The sequence below is a fragment of the Cynoglossus semilaevis genome, chromosome 3 (genome assembly GCF_000523025.1).
Source record: "Cynoglossus semilaevis isolate Cse_v1.0 chromosome 3, Cse_v1.0, whole genome shotgun sequence".
NCBI lineage: Eukaryota > Metazoa > Chordata > Actinopteri > Pleuronectiformes > Cynoglossidae > Cynoglossus > Cynoglossus semilaevis.
The window spans coordinates 9,772,264-9,789,848 of NC_024309.1; the positions used below are offsets into that span (position 1 = coordinate 9,772,264).

Here is a 17,585-nt window from a genome sequence, read left to right on the forward strand (position 1 = left end):
CCCTTGTGATATAGGGTCTGTGTTGCCCCTGCCCCAGTGTCTTCTGGGGGAGGAGCAAGACAAAACATTGATACGGCCTCACCTCACCTCAACTTTGGAACCAGTAAATGGAAAGATTTGACATTTACAGATATGTAGGTAAAAGTTAGAAAACCGTTAGTTATTCATGATATAGCTTCATGGTGGGCTGAAAAAGCCCAAAAAAATTGGAAAAAGCTAGCAAAATATGATAACCAAAAGAAGGAATCTTCTAAGGCTAATTTAAATGACCCTAAAGCATAATTTTATAATACTGAGATGGTCGGTTTGGACTAAATTTGTGAACATCTTATGCCAATTTGATCATCATAAATATTAGTTAAGATAATTATCAATGACGACCTATTTTATCCAGCTTCAACCTTCAACTCGGAAGGCATTTCAGGGGCGGGATTTGAAACCGGATACCGGCTGGGTAGCGGCCAATCGTATCGTGCCCCTCCCCTTTTCTGTCGTTTAAATAGCTGTTGTAAACAAAGAGAGAAGTAGAGAAGACGGCAGCGACCCAGCCGAGGGCCATATACTGGATGTTAGTATCTCTGCGAACACGACTGGATCAAGGGCCGACATTGGGGGCAAAGCCACTCTGAGGCGAATGAAGAAACAACTAATCTTCCACTTCACATATCGAGGTCTGCTAACGAGAGGGAAGAAAAGTAAAAGAAGAAAATGGAGTTTAAATTGCGAAAAGCTGAAGCCAGAGACGTCGCTGACATCTTACGACTGGTGAAGGTACGATGGGGGGAAAAAAATCAGACAGTGTGTTTATTGTCTTTGTGTTTATCGACGTGCTATGATGACCGTGTGTGCGCATCCGCAAACTCCTCCAACCGTCGTGTTTACACCTCGACATCCGCCTTGTGTGCCGCTTACGCTTCGATTTACTCGACGTTAAGTCCGACAATGTCGGACAAAAACATCCGGATTATACTCAAGTAACAGGTGTCCACTTCGATGTCAATACTCAGAAAACGACCCGAATGTTGGGTCGGTCTTTGTTTAGAGAAACCGTCTGACTTCTGATCTTCTTACTCCAAATATGGTCAGTCGACACTGCCTTCCATTTTTGAAACCTGTTTTTCTATTCGCGTTATCGCCGACGATGTTGTTTATTTATGCAAGCTATAAACTGTAGTTATAACAAAAGAAAAAGGACTAGGAGACATGTCGGTTATATTCACTGACATTTTTTACATGCAAAGCAATAAATCTGATTAACTATATCAGATTTAACGTGGTATAAGGGCTCAATAAGGGATTTGCATTATATTTGTTGCATTTTTTTTCTTGTTTTTCCTCCTTTTTTGGCATATATTAAAATTGTTATTGTAAATGTTTTGTCTCAGGAACTTGCTAAATACGAGAACATGGAACACCAGGTGGAGCTGACGGAGAGGGGTGAGTTTATTTATTATTTATCTCACACAGACAACCTACACTCTAGACCAGTGTGGACGTTCTCAACCACTTGGTGTTGTGTTGCAGAACTACTGGAAGATGGATTTGGTGAAACCCCATGTTATCACTGTGTCATTGCTGAAGTCAATGGTAACGACAATCAGAATAGTACAACAACGTTGTCAGTCATAAATGCTGAAAGATGCTACTCTTACACACGTGGATATGCTTACCATTGCTTTCATGTCTCTGGCAGATGTGCAAGTGGTGGGTTTTGCCATGTACTACTTAACATATGACCCCTGGGTCGGTAAGCAGCTCTACCTGGAGGAATTCTACGTCATGGCTGAGTACAGAGGTAGAGAAGCAAATACAACTATTTATTTATTATTATTAATATATTATTTATTAACATTTTCTGAGTATTTCCTCAGTTACAGCTTGTTTTAACTGCTTCATGTTTCTCTGCAGGACTAGGCATTGGCTCCGAGGTGCTGCGCTATCTCAGTGATGTGAGTTTGAGATCACATTTTTACTGCTGTTATAAATCGTTACTTAATGTTCAGCACTACTGTAATTATGCTAAATAATAATTAAAATGTAGTTTTATAATAATTGAATAGTCTAATTTTTGTTGTTGGTCATAACAGAATAGCAAGGTTAGGCTTGGGAGCTGATCCCGACCCTCCTCAGTTGTCACATCAAGTTTAAAAAAAATGTTTTGGTCAACTTTATTGAAAGTAAAATATCAAAATAGGCAGTGAATCATGTGGTTCCTCTTCCTGCACATCCAGCTGGCGATGAAGCTACGTTGCACTGGCATCATGTTTGTGGTGGCGGAGAACAACGAGCCGTCGATGCAGTTCTACAAGCGGCGCGGTGCAGAAGATCTCTCCGAGGGGGAGGGCTGGAGACTGTTCCGCTTCGACAAGGACAGCCTGGTCAAGATGGCTGCTCCGTCTGAGGAATGACGCCAGGAGAGAGGTGGAGCGGAGGGCGGAGACTCAGTGCCCGCGTGATTCCTTCGCTTTCCTCTCACTTATGAGACGTGTCAATTTATACACTTGTTAAAAATGGAAAAATTGTAACCTGGTGATGTAATTGCATATTATCTGCTTAGCGCTTGGTACTTAGTTTTACCTTTTAATGTAGAATACATAGTGGCTTTTATTTGCAATAAATGTATAACCTGAATTCAAGTCTTCTCCTGTATTTAATCATGTTCAATGACAAAGGTTCAGCTTAAACTGAAAAAAAAAACACTAGGCATAATTATTCAGTGTCAGTAGACGAATGTTGAATACAAGGGCATCAACGTCTGAGGTGAGTCCAGATGAGGTCACCGGGGTGAATATTTACTAGCAGAAAAGCAAGGAATGTTGTTAAAATAAAAAAACAAAAATGTCCGCGACCCAGCACAAAACTGGAAAGTGGTTCTTTGTCATCAAAATATTTGTCCTTGTAACATGATTCCTGTGTCAGATTACAGACAATGTCTACGTCAACTGCACACTGTCTCAGCTGCTGGAGTTGCTGCTGTTCTCTGTTTCCTTTTTCCCAGACTTGAAAGGGGGGGAAAAAAGAGGAAACATGAGAAACAGGAGTGAGGGAAGAATGTCAGTGAATCACAGGAAGCACCGGGGGGGACTCACCTTCTTTTGGATGAGGGGTGGATCTAGTGTCAGTGGACGAATGTTGAATAAAAGGGCATCAACGTCTGAGGTGAGTCCAGATGAGGTCACCGGGGTGAATATTTACTAGCAGAAAAGCAAGGAATGTTGTTAAAATAAAAAAACAAAAATGTCCGCGACCCAGCACAAAACTGGAAAGTGGTTCTTTGTCATCAAAATATTTGTCCTTGTAACATGATTCCTGTGTCAGATTACAGACAATGTCTACGTCAACTGCACACTGTCTCAGCTGCTGGAGTTGCTGCTGTTCTCTGTTTCCTTTTTCCCAGACTTGAAAGGGGGGGAAAAAAGAGGAAACATGAGAAACAGGAGTGAGGGAAGAATGTCAGTGAATCACAGGAAGCACCGGGGGGGACTCACCTTCTTTTGGATGAGGGGTGGATCTCTCCACAGTGACTCCAGCTTCACACGGCCTTGCTGAGAGTATTTGTACGCTGAATCACGAGTTGCCTGATGTAGACACAAAACAAACAGGAGTCTCAATGGTTTTAACACACATAAAAATGTATATACTTGTTGTACAATTGGTTTTTGAACTTGTCTGTTGACGTTTAAGTATCTTAAGATTGTGTTTCCTACTTAGTCTCAATGTTAGACAGGGCTTTCCCAAGATTAATTATGACCCAGAAGAAGCCAAGGTGTTGGCGTTCTGGAGGAGATTATAAGGGTTTAAGGGTTCAGTCTCGTGTATAGAATTTCTCATGTCTCTTTTAGACACAGGGGTTTTTTAAAAGTTCTTATCCATCACTACATGAGCACCTGAGGTTCACAGCATGACCTGACTGGGCATCAGTAAAAATATTAAGAATGTGATATCACAGCCAGGACTTCCTAAAGGAAAGGACTAACCCTTATCCTGGAAGGAAACCAGCTGGAGATTAAACAAAAACTGGTGCGAACATGTCTGGAAGGTTTAGATCAGAGTGACGTTTCTCAGACCTGTAGGTTAACAGGATGAACGTAAGGGCCTGCTTCTTGTGAACTGATATAATCTTTGTGCTGATATTTTGACTGGTGACCAAAAGAAAACATCAGCACTATGGAATGTTTCAAAATGAGTCATCAAAAGTAGGCAATTGAAAGCTGTAGCTGTTTCCTGTCTGACAGAATAAGAAAAATCATAGAAAGAGGAAGTTATTATTCAGGATTATGTGAGTTCCAATGCACAGTATACCTGGCACTCACAGTGATGCCTCTTAAGTAAAATTCCTTTCTATAATTTATTGATAATTGGATCCCACAGATGGAAAAAAATCATTATACAAAAACATTAATGGATCTAGTTACATGTAAGGAGAAACAATCACACCTTTAATAGAGATGCAGCCTGCTGAGGGTAAAAAAAGGAGGCGCTCAATGCCATGAGACCTACTGGAAATATCAGTCGCTTTACTCTGGAACCTGAAAAAGGAAAAAAACAAAACAACAGGAAGTCAGATTGTTATAAAGGCTTCCAGTTATACATGTTGATTTATCTATCAAGTTGTAAATATGTTTTAGTAATGATTGTGCTTTCATTATTAATCTTTGAAACTGATTTTTTCTCATTCTTTTTGGTAGTATTACAATTACAGGTTCCTAGCAGAGACTTTCAAAAACATTGTCATGTGATGAACTTGCAAACCCAATGAACCACATTTCTGCATGATGGCTTTTTTTCTTTTACCTTTGGCCATGTAAAGTCCCAGGAAGCCAGAGAAACCCACAACAGCCACACTGGGGTAGAGGTCACGAGAGGGAGTGCTGAGGAAGCTGTAAACATCTAAGAGACAGAGAAAAGAAGAAGGGGGAGGAGGAGATAGAAGTGTGAGTCAATACTGACTGCAGACTGCTTCAATAAGTCAATTTCAGCAGTTTATGAAAAAACTTCATCAGTTACAACTTTAGCTTCAAAGTTGTTGTTTATGTTTCTGCACCAACCCCAGCTTCAACCATCTTCTAGTGTCACCAGATTGATTGGTTTCAGAAGCCATAGATTCCAGCTTCTATCCTCAGGAGCCAATTAATAGCTTGAGCTTCAACAAGGATTTCAGCTTCAATTTAGAGCCTCATTCTTACCTGTGACAGCTGTGACTGACGTGTTGATCGTTGGCTCCATGGTCTTGTAAACTTGCTGTAAACAAACACAGACTGAAATGTAAATTATTTCCTGTTAATTAGTGTTTGACAGCCGCAGCTGTAGAGAAAAGTTTACATATTTCCAAGTCACCCACCTCAGCTTTCTCCTTTGCAGCCACACCAGTTTGCTAAACAAATACAACATGTACAGTTAACATTGTTCTACGCAGTGTGAAATTTAACCCTTTTAATGTTCTGATGCAAACCATTGATTATTTTGCACCAAAAAGAATGGTTTGCATCAGAACATTAGTCAGTAGACTTGAACTTCTAGTCTATATTTCAAGAACTTAAAAATGCAGACTTAATTTTATGATAGCAACATAAAACAGGACAGTAGATGTAACACAGCTGTTGCAGTAATATCTTGTGATTAATTTAACAGCACCAGTAAATGATAAGTTAGAGAATCAGTGATTGACTTACCTGACACTGGCTCGTGTACGGCTCCGCCCATTCCCTCAGTGCAGCGATGCTCTGCTCCAGCTGCCCAGCCTCAGGCTCCAGGGAGCGGGGCTCTGCATCAGCTCTGGTGTACAAAGATGGCAACTTGAAAAGAAACACAAAAGTCTGTTACTTTTCACATGGCCAATTGGAAGTTTGAAATAAGGTTCATTTCTCCAGTTTGACCTCACCTCATGGATGCTGATCAGCGGCTCTGTGCTTTTCGTCTTCCCCTCCGCAGCAGCAGCAGCAGCAGCAGCCTGAACAGGTCTGCTCAGCAGCGACGTCACTGCTGGAGTTGCAGCGCACAGCGACACCTAGTGCATAACAGTGAAAGAAGTTGTGCAAATAATATTCTTCCCTGTAAAGCAAAAGTAACCTATGACACATCTGTAAATCAGTTCACATTCGAGCTTTGAATTAAAGCTTGACATAGTTTCCAAAAGATACAGCTTGGAATATCTGGAGAATAAAACTGGATTAAACCAGGTAAAAAACAGAAATCAAAACCAAATTCAAACAGTCAATAATTATTTAGCTTATTAAAATGGTTATATATTAAACAATTATTTCAACACATAAATAAGTATACCCATACTTGTGTGTTCTTTTGTTATTTTCAATAAACAACATTACCATTAAAAAAACACAGCACAGAGGACTCTTTCAATAAGAAACACCAATACAGGCATCCAGTTAGCAGCTAACAGCTAACTACCGCTCGCTTAAACAGCGTTTTGGGACATTTCTATTTGTCACTCTGTGAAACAAAGTCAGTCTGAAACATACGGAAAATACACCCTGAGATTAGAAAAAGAATGAGGCGTGAGTTAGTAAAATGACCATAGATTTGGACCTGCATCTTACCAGTTTCACATAAGAGGACATTTCTTCTTCTACAATGTGCACAGTCCCCACTGCGTAATCATGACTGAGGTCAATAAACGAGGAGAGAGACGCATGACCGCCACCACGTGGACTGGAGTTTGTCCAGAGTACTTTTCTTTTTTTACTCAAAATATAATCACCTCTACCTTTTTTTCTACTTTTTTCTTTCAATTTGGATTATTTCACTTCCTCGGTGCATTTCCTTCTTCTTTTTCCTTCCTAGTCTAGTTTCCCGGTATTTCTCTACTTTCGACCCTTTTTCGTCCTTTAATTTGGCTTATTTCACTCTTTTCTTCTATTTTCTTTTCTTCTTTCCTTACTTATCTTTATGTTTTTCTTTCAGCACCTGTGTAGCGTAGAATCGCACCAAAAAATAAAGGGGAAATATGTTAATTGGCTACATTTATAACAGGATTAATATGCAGTCAGCCACCAGGTGGCGTTACTTAAACGGCGAGACGTCACACCTTTATGAAATTAAAAAGTGAAGCTAAGAATAAATTACTTATCCATCCAGTCTGTCTACTTTGTTTGCGTAAACACGGGTTCATTGCGGGTTTCACATACTAAAACGTTGTCATCAAATACCACTGTTGCTCAAAAGCATGGCAAGTCAAGATCACCAGAACATGTTAAAATTGTTCAATTTTTTAAAAAAGATAACACCGTAAAATGAGTTGTTTTGAAAACCAAAGCCCGTGGAGAGAATGATGGACAGGTGATCAATGGATCACGTCATCAGTTTGTGTTGGAATTAATATAAACATATACTGCAATGGAAGAGTGAGCTGTCGAAAGAATGTGTTTAATTACAGACAAGCACCAGTCATTTTCGTTTACTACAAGGAAACTCTTTTATCATCTCCGGTTTGTTCAGTTAAATGTTCAAGTGATTGTCAATGAGTGACTTGTTTAATTCAGGTATTTTATTTTGGTATTTTTTCAATGTAGTGAAACCTCTTTTAAAGTTTTTATGATTATTATCTTAGATATCGTTTTAATGACAGTTTATTAGACGGTACGTACTTAGAGAAACACGCACATCGCTAAATGGAAATTAAAATACCAGAGAATTGATGTTGGAATCTTGTTGGATGAGTTTGATCACAAACATTTCATTTCTGAGTGGAAAATCGGAGTGAGTGAGTGAGTGAGTGAGTGTGTGTGTGTGTTTGTCAAGGTAAAGTACAGCTTCACTCCACACCCATGTGCTCACATAATGACTGGTTATTTAATTGATTAATGTATTTATTAATTATTAACCTGTTTAATTTAATATAACGCCCAGTCTACACATAGGTGTGAGTGGCCAATGATAAGACATGTCATTATGGCTGAAAGACTACAAATCACCTCCACGCACTTTTTTAAATTTATTTGTTTCACACAAATCTAAAGGATGTAAGTGTAAATGTGGACAAATAGCGAGACAAATATGTACATCATGACGATACAGCGAAGGATGACTGTCAACGTCAACATCTCCGTAATAAGCAACGATATGAACACAGGCTGTTCAAACATAGTGACGTGTTGTAACTTTAATCTGATTCGTTTTACAATTGAGTAACTGCAGTTAAGCTGTCACTTTTTCAGCTACTCCTATTATAAAATCGTCGGCTTCTCCAGATGTACTGGAGCTGTGGTGTAGTGAGCTGTCACTTCATGTGTGTTCTTTAGCCAACATTGTTCTTTATTTTTTCCAGTCTTTATACAGTTCGTCTGTACAGGTTAAAGATAAATAGATAATTAGATAAATAAATTAGGGCTGCACTGATACAAACATTAGTATCTGTATCAGGGCCAGAGCTTCATTCAATACTATTAAAAAAAAAACCTGCTGATCCAGTGACCAAGTACAGTGTGAGCACTTGTCACGGTAAACAGCTGCACGCACAACCTTTCATTGTCTCTCTCTGTGTGTGTGTAGTTAATTTAAGTAGGTCAACCATGACTGTTACCCAGCGACGGAGTTCATATGAACAGAACACGAGGATGATCGTGTTCTGTCCATGTTCTGTAACAATACGAACAATTTAACTGAGGAAGAGTCCTAGAACTGAATAAGAATAATTCCTAATATTTTGAACTTTATTGATCCCATATCAGGGGAATCCTTGTGTTAACAGCAGATCCGGTGACAGGCGCCAAGCATGTGGTTCCTCCGGGAATCGGACCTGGAACTCTCGTTCGCACGTTAATACGTGTATACGCTTCGCTCAGTCATGTTTTTTGTTTGAGATTTAGTTAACCCACAGTGTGTGTTAAGTTTGAATCTCCTTCAGGTTTAATTTGAGTCATAATACTTATTATACTTATACTACTATACATATACATACTACCTGTACTATACATATACTTAAACGTATTATCTTTGTTGGACAGACTGTTGACTTTTTTTTAAATGTCCATATCACAACAAATTAATTCTAATTCTATATGGACATTGAAAATTATATATATCTACATACATATATATATATATATATACTGTATATTGTATATATATTTTTAAATATATATTTTTTGAAGTCAAAAGATACAAATGTTGACAGTCAATATAATGCTGTGATATAATGCTGTAGAACAAGTGTTAAACTCAAGGCCTGGGGGCCAAATGTGGGACCTTAAAAAGCATTGAACAAAGTCCTTGCAGTAGAGTTCCTTAACCTGATAAAATAAAAGACAGTCCCTGCAGTGTCATCAGACTCACAATAGTCCACATTGATCTTGACCGTTTTACTGCCCAGCCTTATCAAGTCATCGCTGCTCTGCTGCAGTTCATCTGTTTACCTACACCACACGGGCGTAGCTGCGTGTGTGTGGCATTTCCCTGTCTCTAATTCCTGTTCCTGTCAAAGGCTTTAACTGTAGGTAAATATTACTATTAATGTATTGTGGCTCTAGGACACACCTCTGTTGAACTTCACTTATGGAAAGAACAAAGTGTTCATCTTTATTTGACCAGTCGTGTTCAGATTAGTGGTTCCTCTTCATATAATTATATAATTTGTTTCATTATTATTTATTTACAGGGAAAACATATTGCTGCATCTTTTATATACAGTACTTCAGCAGTGAATGAAAAAAAAAACATTTCTTTGACATATGTTTCCAAACTAAATAAACACAGCATTTTCTGCGACGGCAAACATCTTTTCCATCGACGTTCCCTGAATTATTAAATTACATAAAGACGGCACCAGGAGATACCATGTGACCTGCCAGGTTAAAGACCAGCTGATGTCATGGCATGAAAGACCACCTGCTGGGCTTCCTGTGAAATTGTAGACCTTTATAATCATCTTTTAAAAAAGTCTCCAGTCCAACAATCAAAGGAGTGTCAGAACAGGATGCGGTTTGATGTCGTAATACGGGTCACAGTAAATCAACATTTAGACAATTGATTAGAGTCAATATGCTTACAACAACAAATATAACACAAGTCCCAGGAGCTTCACGTACCGCAAAAAAAATCTTAAAAAATAAAAACTGTACCAGTTATACTGTTTAACTCATATTAATGACTCGTTAATCTCATAATCTATAATCGTTGATCCGACTTTTTGATGTCATATTTCACCATTTCTATTCATCATTATGTTGTTACCCTGTAATCCCCATCCAGTCCAACCAGAGAGACCAACCTTTAGTCAATGTTTGTCTCAAGAATGACGTTTTACTACCATACCATAAGGAGCTGCCTCTTTTGTTACTAAAAGGCTCCTTTGTCCTTCAGCCAAATTAAAGCAGTAAAATGAACATGTATAGATTTATGACTGTACGTCATATACAGAAACTCTAGCCGTTGTCAATAAGGAGCTAATTTAAAAATACACATTGTATGTGAACTAGTCCTCGGCAAAATAAAACACATTGTTCTATTCACAGACATGAAAATCAAAACATTTAAATTATTTGTTTATGCAAATAACGCGTGTGTGGAACATGACAACTTAACTGAATATATTTACATATATTAAATGTGTTTGTGTGTGTGTGTTTTCACCTGCGGGCAGCTACCCTTATTTTCTAACCATCGGTGCAGAGCTAATCTGTGTCAGGGTTCCAACACAGGTATGTTCTTCATGCTGCCTATAGGTTATCCGTAAGGTGGTTTTATTTTTTTATTTTGTTTTATAATTATCATTAGTGCAACAAATAGTTATAGAAAAGTACAATTAACATAATTTGTTTGCATTATTTTAAATATTTACATGACTGATGTGATGATCTAGAGAAATATGATGAGATGCCAAGATAACTGTGGTACCATATGATGGTGTTATGAGGTGCAGTCCAAGTGGTAGATGGGCTCAAGGTCTATATTTTTCTTTTTTTTTTTGCAGACTTGTCAGACTGACAGGTCATCCAGTTCTGGACCCCAGTTATTTGCACCGTCCTTTTTTTTATCTATTTCAGAATCAGACGACACAAATGAAACTCTGAGACAAAGTGATTATTTCTAGTTTTTTTTTCCTGCCACCTTTAGTACAGGAGGTGTGTTAGAGGGGTGGTATGCGTCTGTGTCACAGTAACGCACACACAGCGCTTAGACAGGACAAACAACTAATGGGATGATAAGGGCAAAGCAGAAGCGCACCAGACAAGAGCAGGTGTAACTTCACTTTCTGTCAGGAGACAGAAGCCTGAAGGCAGCTTCTCAATGGCTTACCTACCCCGGAGATGGAGGGTCTTACTGGTGTTGAACTTTGTAGCCTTTATTGGGTTCCTAACCTTTTGGACTAAGTGCAACACACGCATTCCCAATGGTTCAGATATGGATTTTGAGACTAGTGAGAAAAGAGAGTGGGAGAACATGTTTGTGGTGCAGGAACCCAGGATGATACAGGAGGGTCTGATGAACAGGATCAGGGAACTGGAGGATGTGGTGTACCACCAGTTACATGGTAAGTTTGTTATAAAACACCATAAAAACAAGCTCTTTTAAAATGTTCAAAAAATGCTCTCATTTAATTGTATTACTTCAAATCTTCAAAACCAAAGACTTACAAAAAAAAAAAGAAACCCATGTAAATACATGTTTGAGTTTTCTTTAATTTACAATAAATCTTTAAAAATATCACGTCTTGGCATCAAACTTTTCCAGAACAAAAAAAAAAAAGTAAATCTTAAACTGTTGAGGTAAACCCATTTTCTTGTAAAACTTTCTATTAGAGTTTGTTTTGCTTGTAGGATTAGTTTCTATTTTATAAAATGAAAACCAAAAGGCTTCAGTGAGTTTGTTAAGACTCCCCACGGTTGTAATTGTAGGTAATGAAATTATAAACTTGGCGTTAACCATTTACAAGAAACCAGTGAGAAATGTTGCTACAAAATAAGTTAAAAATGAATTGAATACTAGTCTATACTAATACTAATACTTGAATACTAATCTACAACAAGAGACGTAAATCAATCAGTCTGACCCAGAAAAGATTAACCAAGACGTGACCCTAGGTTTTATTGTTCTCTTCGTGTGATTTCCTCTGACTTTATGGTAGTGCCTGAGTTTACCAGAACCCATTATCACTTTCAGGACAAAGTTCACAGAGACCATTGACATCAGTCGGTCAAGGACACGAAGGAAGTTTATTGGACAGGTTTAGTGCTGACGTGCTCTGTTCTGTGGTAAAGATGGGTAAAGATGTTGGAGCATGGAGTCAGTTGTGCTGCAGAGTCACACAGTTTCCTGTAGAACAGGCTAACCACAGTGACAAAGCTGTACAACAATCCGCTCTTTTCATTGCTGATAGAGTTTGGTTTAAGATGTATTCCTTCTTATCCCCGCTGAGGATCAGAAAGGGATAACTGTTGGCTGCTGTTTGCTTTGACTTGGAATTACGAATTAATCTTGATGTGTTTGTGTTATTAACCCATTTAATCTTCGTTTGTGTTCAGTGGATTACAAATGACTTGTGTTAAAATGAGGCGTAGTCATCTGACGACGTGTCATCACCTTCATGTCAACTCACTCTGACAAACCTGAGCTGCCAGTCTGGAGGGACAGCAAACCTTGTGAGAATGCACAATAGTTACTGTCAATACAGTTCTGTCATTTCTCATTGTCACTTCTGAACAATGAAAATATAAATAAAATTTATGACATGACTCTGGTGACAACACCCTTAAACGACCATGTCTTTGATACGAGGTGTTTATCAAAGTTGAGACTCTGATCATAGCAGATGATTATGAAAACTAAAAAAAAAAAGATGATCACAGCTGTTGAAGAAGATCTTTGTGAGTGTCTTTCTCCAATTCCTGCCAAAAAATTTGAAGATGATTTCATTACATATACTTTTTGTGAGATTTTTGTTTGGTGGTGTGCTGTGGGATTTTTCCTGATGATATATATGTGTCTGTGGCTCAAAAAAGGTTGGGAAACACAGCATTAACCCACTAACTGTCCTTTTTTCCTTGTCACAGGTCTTTCTGCACCACTGGGCCTGGTTGAGGGCAAGAACGGACCTGGCCTAACCGGAGGCCCTGTCCATCTGTCTCCTGAGGAGGACAGCATCGCCAAAATAGTTAAGGAAAACTACGGCTACAATGCTTATCTGAGTGACAAAATCTCTCTGGACAGAACCATACCAGACTTCAGGCCAACCAAGTGAGTTCAGGAGAGCTGAAGAAATATTCAATTGTCAATTCAAACATTGTTAGATTATATTCCAGAGCGTAGTTGTGGAACGAGGAGGAGCAAAAACAGGACAGTAACTACAACGGTATTTATTTGCAGATGTAAAAACATGACCTACCCTAAGGATCTGCCCCAGATCTCCATCATCTTCATCTTCTACAACGAGCGCCTGTCAGTGCTCCTGCGCTCAGTCCACACGGCCATCAATCACACGCCACCTCAGCTGCTCAAGGAAATCGTCTTAGTGGACGACAGCAGTGATGATGGTCAGACATCAGGAACAAAACACAAACACCTTTGTTGAGTTGTTAAAGTATCGCTCTCAAACGTAAGTGTTGTTTTCTCCAGTCATTCTTTTTTTTTTTTTCAAACAGAGCAGCTGAAAGAACCACTGGAGACTTACGTGAACAAACGCTTCCCCGGTAAAGTCAAGATTGTCAGAAACCAGAGGAGAGAGGGACTGATCCGAGCCAGGATCGAAGGATGGAAAGCAGCCACTGGAGATGTGACTGGATTTTTTGATGCACATATGGAGTTCACACCCTACTGGTGAGTTCAGTGTAGAATTTAAAAACTTAAATGACTAACAGATTCTGCAGACAGTATATTCCCTGACCTTTTCATATCAATGATTTTATTTTGATAGGTCAGAGCCCATTCTGGCCAGGATACAGGAAAACCACAAGAGAATCCTCCTGCCCTCCATCGATAACATCATGCACGATACGTTTGAGGCAGAATATTACGGAAACTCGGCCCACGGCTACAACTGGGAGCTTTGGTGCATGTACATGAACCCGCCCCAGGCGTGGTACGATGCTAAAGATGAAACTCTTCCCATCAGGTAAAAGGACCACACCTATTGTATGGTGAAGGCAGTTATATTTACATAGGAGAGTACATAAAAGATGAATGACTTCTTGTGGTCTAATGTACTGCAGGACTCCTGCCATGATTGGCTGCTCCTTTGTGGTTAACCGCCTGTTCTTTGGTGAGATTGGTCTGCTTGATTCAGGCATGAATGTCTACGGTGGAGAGAACATTGAACTGGGCATCAAGGTTCGTGAGTCACTCCCAAATCTTGTCCTCCTTGTTTCATCTGGAAATGTATTTTGCTTTGCGACCTCACTGGCAGCCATGGTTTTAGAGAATGTTAGCATCAGTGTCACGTTGGTTGGGACTGGAGACAAACCGGAACAAGGGTAACAAGGGGAGATAAGACAACTGTGTTTCATCTCTTCCAGGTGTGGATGTGTGGAGGCAGTATGGAGGTAATGCCTTGCTCCAGGGTCGCTCACATTGCACGAGTAAAAAAACCCTACGCCGACAAAGACCTTGGCATTCACACACGACGCAATGCTCTGCGTGTAGCTGAGGTCTGGATGGATGAGTACAAGGCCACCGTCTACATGGCCTGGAATCTTCCTATGGAGGTAATGCAATAGCGCCACCCTTGGTTTCAATCATAAGTAACAGATGTTGAAAAAATCCCGTGAAAACGTCCTGTGCTCTTACAGAACAGTGGTATAGACATCGGAGACGTCTCTGAGAGAGTTGCCCTGAGGAACCGTCTGCAGTGCAAGAGCTTCGAGTGGTATCTAAACAATATTTACCCGGATTTGATTAAGTACAATGGCACATTGTACTATGGCGAGGTGAGTTCATTGTAAAAATGTTGGCCCAGGAGGGTGTGACCAACAAATGAAGTTGGGAGATTTCAAAAATATTGTTTTGTTGTTTTTGATTTTCCAGGTTCGAAATACTCTGGTCCAACATCTGTGTCTGGATCAAGGTGAGAAGGCCAATCAAAAACCCATTCTACATCCCTGTCATGGATGGAGTCCTCAGGTAAAACATGAAGACACACACACCTACACTGCATTCTTCTGTCCTGGAAGGATCTGCGACGAAAATGAGTTCACGTCTGTAATTTTTCCTCTGCACTTCCAGATGGGACGTTATAATAAAAATGGGAGGCTGTACGTGGGCTCAATGGGCAGCATCGGGGAGGACACACGCTGCCTGGTGGACAATGAGGTCAGCGACTTCCCTCAGCTCATCGACTGCAACAAAGCCAAGAATGAGCAGCAAATGTCATGGAAGTTTTCTCAGGTAAAGAGCAGACGGTCAGACGAGAGCAAACTTTGACAAATTAGGACCAAGAAGAAAGTCAAAAGTTTGGACTTTTAGGAACTGGACCGTAACCTATATGAAGTGCAGAGTGTACTGAGGTCAGAATATAATACTTTGAGGGACTAGGATGAGGCAAAACTGTTTGTGCTGAGACCGAGACTTTGATGACACGTCAAGACCTCTAGGAAATAAAGAGTTTAGTAAGATTAAAATGATGAACAAATAAACACATTTTTTAATCATCTTTGTTGATAGGAGAATTTGATTTTTCTGTTCTTACCCCAAAAAAAATGTTCTGACATTTGTCTTTAACTGTTCTTACCCAAAAAAAATGTTCTGACATTTGTCTTATTATGTCTGCCGTTCACACAAGACCTGACTTTGTTTTTGTTTTTTTCCTAATGTGTGACTAATTTTTGTTTCTCCAGAATGCGGCCATTGTAAATAAAGCCTCAGGACGATGTCTGGAGGTGATGGAGGGTAAAATCGACTTTGGCCACAGACTGATCCTGAGAACCTGCACTGGACAAACATGGTACTTCAAGAACGAGGTGAAGCTGTAGACCCCGCCATGAACCTGATCACTCACTCATCAGACTTTGTGAAAACATCCATCATAAAGGAGAGAGAATGTACAAACACTTCGTGTTTTTTTTCCTTTTTCATTACCTGTCTTTTGTTGTACAGCAGTCATCTCAGACTCCTGCAGAGCCATTAAACATGAAACCATTTTTTTCAGCCTGAACTCCAGATGAAGGCACACGGTGTAAGGCACATACTGTATTTATATCCTCTACTAACATTTTCTTTCATTCTCTGTTTTCAAATTCATTTATGTTATTTCTACAGATAAAATAGAAATATGTCACTCACAAGGGTCAGTCCTGGAAATTGTCATAGGCTTGCAAACTTTAGAGGGTATAGGTATCTGATCAACAGTAAAACAATGTAATGTCACTCCATCTGAATAGAACAACTTAAATAATCATTTTCATTTTCTCATTTTGTGTTTTGCATCTTTCTTTCTTTTTAAAGTTATAGGAATAACTGGTCACCATTTACATATGTGTTAATAAAATGTGAAAGTTTTTAATGTATGTTTGTACAGACATTTTTGTTTGTTAATAAAACAAACATGTTTGTTAATAAAACATTTTTACAACCTGTGTGATGTTGTTTCAGTCCACGACTCCAAGGCACTTGGAATTTCCATGATACTAAATGACTTAATTAAAGCTGTAGAAAAGTTATATGTAAGAGGCAAACAAATATACCGACTCTTCCAAACTAAAGTTCTAATAGTAGACGTCTTCCTGGAGAAATGTCACAATAACTAACTATTGGAAAACAATGTGTAACAATTTTAAATTGTATTGCATCATCAGGTTTTTTTAAGCAGTTTTACTTAAAACTCTGATCAATAATTGACGTTTTTAACACCAAAGCTACTAAAGCAATAATTTATTTTAATATTGTATACATTTAAACGCTATTCCGACAGGTAAAATGTGATTTATTTATTAGCAAAATTATTTAAAATGTTTTCCATCTTACGGGTATCACGGCTGAACCACTCTACTTTTCACTGAATTATTAAAGTGTGTGTAATTTAATACAGTTTTCAATGTACTTTTAATGGTATTAAACCATTAAACATTTAACTTTAAGATTCTGGATCTAAATGAGGAGCTGATGTCGAGTCCGGAAGTGTATCGAAGTGCTGTGATTTTTTTTTTTTTTTTGTTCTTCGTCGTCTCGTCAGGAGTCAATCACCGGTCACACATTGACATTTAACGGCATAACAACAACCGTTATTTCTTATAGAATAATAATAATAATGGTAATAACTTTATTTATGGCAAACCTGGAAAATTCTTTATTTTATTTTTCTCAATAATATGAACAAAAATAGCCTCCCCGTCGGGGAATTGAACCCCGGTCTCCCGCGTGACAGGCGGGGATACTCACCACTATACTAACGAGGAACTGAAGAGAAAGGCGGGTCAAAGACTTGTGGAGCAAATAAGCGGGAAAACTTTTTAGGACGAGGGTCCAGACGCAGATGAATGACAAAAACAACAGGATGTTACCGAGGCGTTTGGAGACTGAGCCCAAGATAAGACTGAGGCTTTAAATTAAAACTCGACTGGGGAATAAAATACAACCCAGTATTAAAGGACTTAGACCAAGATAAAGACATTTAGAGTTCGAAAAACATGTTTATGCCAAAA

The 17,585-nt window shown here is 39.0% G+C and overlaps 3 protein-coding genes and 1 non-coding gene across 4 annotated transcripts; 2 read left to right on the plus strand and 2 right to left on the minus strand.

Moving 5' to 3' along the window:
• Positions 1-508: 508 nt before the first annotated feature.
• On the plus strand, positions 509-2,631 carry LOC103377172 (diamine acetyltransferase 1). The gene is made up of 6 exons (XM_008307856.3): positions 509-771; positions 1,386-1,437; positions 1,525-1,587; positions 1,694-1,795; positions 1,909-1,949; positions 2,232-2,631. Exons 1-6 carry the CDS (start codon positions 709-711, stop codon positions 2,406-2,408), a joined length of 498 nt encoding a protein of 165 aa, XP_008306078.1. The 5' UTR covers positions 509-708; the 3' UTR covers positions 2,409-2,631.
• Positions 2,632-3,227: 596 nt separating this feature from the next.
• Positions 3,228-6,646, minus strand: apoob (apolipoprotein O, b). Its single transcript, XM_017031787.2, has 9 exons — positions 6,558-6,646; positions 5,882-6,007; positions 5,673-5,795; positions 5,342-5,374; positions 5,187-5,241; positions 4,795-4,890; positions 4,438-4,529; positions 3,489-3,578; positions 3,228-3,398 (listed from the first exon to the last, which is right to left on the minus strand). The coding sequence occupies exons 1-9, from the start codon at positions 6,576-6,578 to the stop codon at positions 3,354-3,356; spliced, it is 681 nt and encodes a 226-aa protein (XP_016887276.1). The 5' UTR covers positions 6,579-6,646; the 3' UTR covers positions 3,228-3,353.
• A 4,054-nt stretch (positions 6,647-10,700) lies between these two features.
• On the plus strand, positions 10,701-16,533 carry LOC103377173 (polypeptide N-acetylgalactosaminyltransferase 17-like). The gene is made up of 11 exons (XM_008307857.2): positions 10,701-11,488; positions 13,008-13,191; positions 13,321-13,487; positions 13,596-13,770; positions 13,868-14,065; positions 14,163-14,280; positions 14,466-14,654; positions 14,739-14,876; positions 14,974-15,069; positions 15,172-15,333; positions 15,783-16,533. The coding sequence occupies exons 1-11, from the start codon at positions 11,245-11,247 to the stop codon at positions 15,915-15,917; spliced, it is 1,806 nt and encodes a 601-aa protein (XP_008306079.1). The 5' UTR covers positions 10,701-11,244; the 3' UTR covers positions 15,918-16,533.
• Positions 16,534-17,267: 734 nt separating this feature from the next.
• trnad-guc (transfer RNA aspartic acid (anticodon GUC)) lies at positions 17,268-17,339 on the minus strand. Its single transcript has one exon. It is a non-coding gene; the product is annotated as a tRNA-Asp (tRNA).
• Between the last annotated feature and the right edge of the window lie 246 nt (positions 17,340-17,585).